This window comes from Thamnophis sirtalis, unplaced genomic scaffold (assembly GCF_051295495.1).
Source record: "Thamnophis sirtalis isolate CommonGarterSnake01/CBP01778 unplaced genomic scaffold, rThaSir2_p1.2 scaffold_3, whole genome shotgun sequence".
Classification (NCBI taxonomy): domain Eukaryota; kingdom Metazoa; phylum Chordata; class Lepidosauria; order Squamata; family Natricidae; genus Thamnophis; species Thamnophis sirtalis.
In genome coordinates, this window is record NW_028261383.1 from 144,666,982 (window position 1) to 144,673,734 (window position 6,753).

The following is a 6,753-nucleotide window of genomic DNA, read 5'->3' on the forward strand; positions in this document are numbered from 1 at the left end:
GGGCGGATAGGCGGAGAGGGGCGCTGGCTCGGCCGTGCCCGGGATAGGCGACTGTCTGCAGCGAGCGCCAAAGAACGCGCCGCCGGGGCTCGAGTTTCAGCGGGGCTCGGCCACAAGGGTAGGTGTCAGAGACACGTGGCTCCTGGTAAATGAGATGTCAAAGCGGCAACCACCCGCCCTCCCCTCCTCCCCGCCTGGGGCCCGCCTCCCGCCGCCGTCTCTCCGAAGGCGTCTGCCCCGAGCCTTCCCCTGGGAGCGACGGCCAAATGCGGGGCGGCGGAGAAGCGAACAAACAAGCAAACCAGCGCGCTTTCCAGAGTTCTTCTCCCGCTCCCGAGTGGGTTGGCTGGGGGGGGGGGGGAGTCGCGCCGATCCAACCCGGCGGGATTTGCTTCCAAGAAAGGTGGATCTGCTGAGGGAAAAAAGGGGGTTTGCCTTCCCCTCACGAGCCGTGCCGATTACCCCCGCACTCCGCCTCCGCGGCTCCGGCCAGCGCCCCCCCCCTTCCCCAACCGCGCCCCACAGACTCCAAGGAGGGTTTGATCTTTTAGTGGTTGGTTTTAATTTTGAGCTGAACTTTTCGACTACAAGGGAATGAATATAAAGAATAAATAGCCAACTCTCTTCCACGTACAGAAGACGAAAGACGTTCCAAGGCAAAAGAAACAACACCACCAAACCCGCTATGTACACAACAGTAACAACGTGTCTTAAAACCCTTTAAAGTCCTCAATAGTCGTCATCTTCGGAAGTCCGTAAAAAAAAAATCACAACGCAAATCGCTCGAAAACTTTGTTCCTAAAGAATGGAAAATATTTCCATTTATAATTTAAAAAAAGTTTTATGTTAAAAGTCCTGTTTTTTTTAAAAAAAGTCTTTGCCAAACAAAAAACAACCACCCCAAAGGTTTTGAGAAGCGTCTGTTTTTAAATCCTCCAAACGCTTTTTGTTTTCCCTGGAATATAAATTAAAGACGGGGAGGTGGGTGGAGAAAAGTTCCAATTTGCGACGGTCCGAGCGAATCGACTCTCTGAAAAGTACAGCAGGCGAGAAGAGTCCGCGTTATAACACTGACCTGCTTTCGGGAGGCGTTTGGGTGGTCTGACTCTGCAGGGCAGGGGGGTCCGGTGCGCGCAAGAACGCTCTCGCTCTCCCGGGTCTTTCGTGAAGCACGCCCGTCTTTTAACACAAAAACAACAAAAAATGTCTCCTGTCTTGCGCGCAACCCGGAGCGATGCAAACGTTTCAACTGGGGGAAGCCAACAACGTCCACCCCCCCTTTTTTTGCGCTTCGTAGCGTCTTGAAGCCGACCAAACCCCCATGCATCGCGGCCGGCACGGTTCGGTGAGAACAAGAGGCACGGTGTTATACTTGGCTTGCTTGTTTTCTACGGGGACGTTGGCGGTGACCGGAGCGGAGGGCACACACGCGCGTTACTCCCCCCCCCGCCCGCCCCGCCTTAGCAGGAGCATTTGCACTCGGAAATGATCGGGTACTGGATGGGGATCCACGTGCAACGCTGCCCCCCGCGGCGCTGGCACCTCCACCGCAAAATGGTCAGATGCGCGGATTTGGCCGGTTTGCAAAGCATGCCTTCCGGGACGGAGCAGGAGCGCTTGCTGAAACAGCTCCCCACCTTCACGTAGCGAGGCCAGAAGCGGCTGCCGAGGTCGTTCCAGGCGTAGAGGACCGGGCAGAAGGTGTGCGACCACAGCCAGAGCTGCAGCTTTCGACGGAGCTTCTTGCTCAGCCGGTGCTTCTTGCTAGCCTGGAGACCCCCGCCGTCGTGAAACTCCAGGCCTTTGATCTCGCCGGGCATGGCTCCGGAGGGTCTCTGCCGCAGCAGCAGGTCCAGCTGGGCCAGGTCGTCCCCGCCCAGGCGGTCCTCGGCCAAGGAGACGGCCATGAAGCTGGGGTCGAAGTGGCTGCCCAGCAGGGTCCTTAGCAGCGTGTCGTTCAGGTCCTTCTCCTTGGGGTCGAAGACAGGGTCCGGGTGCTCGATTAGATCCACCAGGGGCAAGTTGTCGCTGGGGGCCGGTCGGATGTGGAGGTAGTGCTGGCAAGCGCCCTGCTCCAGTCGGAAACCTAGGAGGACCGCCAACGCGTAAAGCCTCACCAGCCACTGAAGGTGATCCATGCTCAGAGAGAGGGAGGGATGGATGGATGGACGGAGGGGAAAAGGAAAGGGGACAGGGTTCACCCAGAAGCGGGCCTGAGCAGAGGCATCGGCCGGAGAAGGGAATATGAGGAGGGTATCCAAGCAAGGAGGGTCTTCCCCCTCCGCTTGCGTTCCGCGGCTGCAGACTCCTTGCCCAAACGCCTTTCCTCGGGGGTCCGGTGAGTAGGCAACAGCAGCACACACACCAAAAAAAACACCCAGCACCGTTTAGAAGTAAGTAGTAGTGCTCGTGAAGGGCGACAGCCCCGTGCAGAAAATCAGAAGCCCGGGGTGCCCCATGCAATTGTTTCTGCCTCCGGATTTCGGGTCGTGTCCGCTCAGGAGAGTCCTCTGCAAACTTCCATTCGGCTCCCGTCTCTTTTGCAGTTCGCGAGAGCCGCCGCCGCCGCCACGCACGTTGGCACCAGCTAGTCTGCTGCGCGAGGATCCAGCGCCTTTAAATTTCCTGCACTTTCGGTCCCATCGCTATGGAAACCACCGACTCGATCTTTTCAGGCCCTGCTCCTTAAAAGAGGAAACTCGCGGGCGTGGTGGTGGGGAGGTTGGGGGAAAGAAACGCAAAGACGATCTGCTACTCCCCGAAGTCCCGGAGGCAAAAAATCGGTCGCTCCAGCCACCCCAAGCCGAAGGGAGTAAGGTGGGGAGGAAGCCACTTTCTCCGTGGCGAGCTCCAAGCGCGGCTGAGAAGTGATGCTCTTTCGCGGGAGCTTCTTCAGTTGCTTCCCCGTAGCGGAGGAGAGCTATCCGAGGCGGCTTGGCCACTGCTAAATCGGGCACCCCCTCTTAGCTGCGGCTGGGTTATGAATTAGAAGGCGGCCTCACAGCCAGCTTTTATACCCCGCCGGGTCGGCTCCAACGAACAGCAGCCTGTGCAACCTTGCAAGGCTCCGTGTGCATCGTCCGGGACTGGCTTCTTTCTGAGCCGCTCACGCCCTCTTTTTCACTTTAGCCGCTCAAAGTCGCTCACCTCGTGCCTTTGCCCCCCTAGGATTGCCCTAGTACCTGGTTGCCGCTGCATTTATTTGCGCGGCTCCACGCTTGAGCCCGTGATGTAATTCTAGTTGGCTTCTAGCTCAAGAAGGGCTCTGCAAACGCCGCCTTTCGCCAAGCGTGAAATTGCTGGCTAATGCTAAGTCAAGGGGCGGGGGGGGACGGGGACGGAGAAGGAAGGTAGTGCGCCCTCTGCTGGCGGCCGTTTGAGCTCGCATCCCTCTCTGCTGTTTCCTCGCGGGGAAAAAAGTAAACGAGAGATGCAAACCAAAGACAACATTGTTGCCTAGGTATTGTGGCAAGGTAGTGTCACTTAGAGCGTCAAGATTATCCAGTTCCATCTATTTAAGGTTTTAACGTACCATTTAAAACTAAGCTTGATTTAACAATAAAGGTATAGTGAAATCATTTGTTTTTTTGCCACATTGGGACTGCATAGAGTTGTTTTTAAATGGACAGCCATACAAATCCTGTGAGTGAGTGAGTGAATGAATGTTGAATCTTGTGTGAACTTCACATAACATCATGCAGTTTTCCTGTAAAGGGTGTGCTATTGCATACTTCCTTGCTGTAGATTTTTTGGATTGACTGGTTGAGCTGATAGACCTGGGATTTCTGCACTAACTAGGCCTGAACCTGTGTAACTTTACAAGGTCAGCTGGATGCTGTCACCTGCTGTTTACAAATGCTGTCCTGAACAGTCATGTTTTCAGAGCTGTTTGGAAGCACAATCGGGATGGGGTGATCTGAATACTCAGGGGTAGGTTTTTCCAAAGAGAAATGTCCTATCTGAGTCCTTCAGCTCTGGGTTCCCTGCAGATGGCATTTCCTCTGTGGTGGACCCCTCAGTACTATCTCTGATCTCAGAGGGTGGCAGGTTTAACTCAGAGAAAGCAGTTGGAGAGAGACCCAGTCCCTGTGCCAGATAGGTATTTAAGTATGAAATTGCACCTGGGCCAGAGTGAAATGGCAACAAGTACAATGCTTGTGTAAAGGTGTTGCATGAGTGACTCCCCGTATGGCATAAATATCAGGGCCAGCGCATGTTAAACCAGCTTCTAAATTGTCCTTGTGGCCAGCTCCATGCAGTGTGAAATACATTTGACTTGTGAGCAAAGCCCTTACTTTCAGAAATGGTTGCAACTGATGCACAAGAGGTCGTTGTGCATCATAAAATAACATCGGATGTTGTTGTTAGTTGCGAAGTCATGTCCGACCCATCGCGACCCCATGGACAACATTCCTCCAGGCCTTCCTGTCCTCTACCGGAGTCCATTTAAGCTCACGCCTGCTGCTTCGGTGACTCCATCCTTCCTTCTCATTAGGTGGCCAAAGTATTTGAGTTTCATCTTCAGGATCTGGCCTTCTAAAGAGCAGTCAGGGTTGACCTCCTCTAGGACTGACTGGTTTGATCACCTTGCAGTCCAAGGGACTCACAGGAGTCTTCTCCAGCACAGTTCAAAGGCCTCAATTCTTTGGTGCTCAGCCTTTATTATGGCCCAACTTTCACAGCCATACATTGCAACTGGAAAAACCTTGATTATACACACTTTTGTTGGCAAGGTGATGTCTCTGCTTTTTAGTGTGCTGTCTAGATTTGCCATAGCTTTCCTCCCCAGGAGCAAGCGTCTTTTCTGCGGTGATCTTGGAGCCCAGGAGAATAAAATCTGTCACTACCTCCATTTCTTCCCCATCTATTTGCCAGGAACTGAGAGGGCCAGATGGCATGATCTTAGCTTTCTTAATGTTGAGTTTCAAGCCAACTTTTGCATTCTCCTTCTTCCCTTGCATCAAGAGGCTCTTTAGTTCCTCTTCACTTTCTGCCATTTGAGTGGTATCATCTGCATATCTGAGGTTGTTAATATTTCTCCCGACAATCTTAATTCCAATTTTTGATTAATCTAGCCCTGCCTTTCTCATGTTGCGTTCTGCATATAAGTTAAATAGGAGGGGGACAGTATACAGCCTTGCCGGACTCCTTTCCCAATTTTGAACCCATCAGTGGTTCCATGTCCAGTTCTCACTGTGAGAGTTTTCACTCAACATCAGGTAGCCATCAGCATTTGCTACCTGACTTCGTATGGTTTGGAATGACTATAAAAACATCTCGATTCCTGATTCTTTCAAAATCCCTACTCCAAAAATCAAACTTTTCTGCAAGGCCTTTGAATCAACTTTTTGATTTTCATGCCATATACCTCTGTAACTGAATCTAAATCCACATAAGCGAAAGAATAATATATCGTACTCTTTTTGCCTCCAGGTCTGCCAGGACTTTCCTTTCAGGTATGCCACGAAAAGGAATTTAAAATTTGATTTTCTTCAGAATACGAATCTGATCACTCATAGTTGCTCACGCATGGCATCAAGTAAACCTATCAATAAATGCATGGGAAGCAATCTTTCCCAATTTGGATGCCCGCTGGATGTATGAATGTAAACTATCCGCATTCCATACCAATGTGGCCATTAGTCAGAATTCTGGGATTTGTGGTCTACTTACTATTTGACGGCTGCCAAAGTTGTGGAAGGTTGATCTAAAATATACTGTTGAGTTTAGAAGGTAAGTTCAAGTTCAAATCCAGCTACAAAGCGGACGGAGGATGTTGGAGCAGATCATTTTCCTTCAGGGTAATTACCTGTGAGTAGGATAGAGTGGGATTATAACATCTGATGTGGTGTTCATAACTCTCTGGAGACAGATATGAAAAATGGTTATTTTCTGCTAAAATGTATTTAATTAAATTCCCCACTTTCTCAGATTGAAAGACAGTTTGGGCCAGACCCCGTTATTATCTTTCTTCTTGCTAGTAGGGTGGCTTACTACCAATAATATTTCAAATGCCAAGAGTTTAAAGTACATTTAGAAAAAGGCTAGAAAAAAGGGGGAAATATCCAGTTTTGTTCCAGAAAAGCTTGAGCAATTCCAAACATTCGTTCTTCAGCCTTGATATAATATGGGGATTTCTACAATGGGGTGGGCCTTGTTGCAGATATGCAAAAGTTAGCAATGTGCATTAAACCACTTTGGAGGGATTCTGGGCTGACCAATCCATCTGAACACGATCAAGTTCCTTCTAAAATTTGAGAAGCAATCAAGATACATAGAGAAATGAGATTAGGGAGATTAGGATTAGAGATTAGGATTTCAAAAAAGGAGATTTTGGAAGATATTCTTCAAAGCACACTCTGGAAAAAAAAGGAAAAAGAAGAAGAGTTTTTAAGAGTTTCTAAGCAAGGAACAGCATCACCAAGGCCTTCTCCCAGGTGTAAAGTGCTTGCTTTTATGGCATTTATGTTTGCTAATATTAACTACGGCCCTGATGAGTTGATTTTGAAAATTAGGAGATTGTTGCTTCCAGAGATCATATCTGCACACTTTCTTTACTCTGGTAGTCCTGCTCTGTATGCTGTGACTTGCATCAGTAGTGGGATTCAAATTTTTTTACTACTGGTGGTTGGTGGGCGTGGCATGACTTGGTGGGTGTGGCAGGGGAAGGATACTATAAAATCTTCATTCCCATCCCACTCTGGGGGAAGGATTAGAGGTGGGTGATATTTACTGCTTCTCCGAACTACTCAA

General features: G+C 50.1%; 1 protein-coding gene across 1 annotated transcript; it reads right to left on the reverse strand.

The window, feature by feature from the left end:
* Positions 1–1,460: 1,460 nt before the first annotated feature.
* On the reverse strand, positions 1,461–3,018 carry NOG (noggin). Its single transcript, XM_014064539.2, has one exon. The coding sequence runs from the start codon at positions 2,136–2,138 to the stop codon at positions 1,461–1,463; it is 678 nt and encodes a 225-aa protein (XP_013920014.1). The 5' UTR covers positions 2,139–3,018.
* Between the last annotated feature and the right edge of the window lie 3,735 nt (positions 3,019–6,753).

Coding starts and splice junctions, on each gene's coding strand:
- NOG (XM_014064539.2), bottom strand. CDS start 2,138: ATGGATCACCTTCAGTGGCTGGTGAGGCTTTACGCGTTGGCGGTCCTC.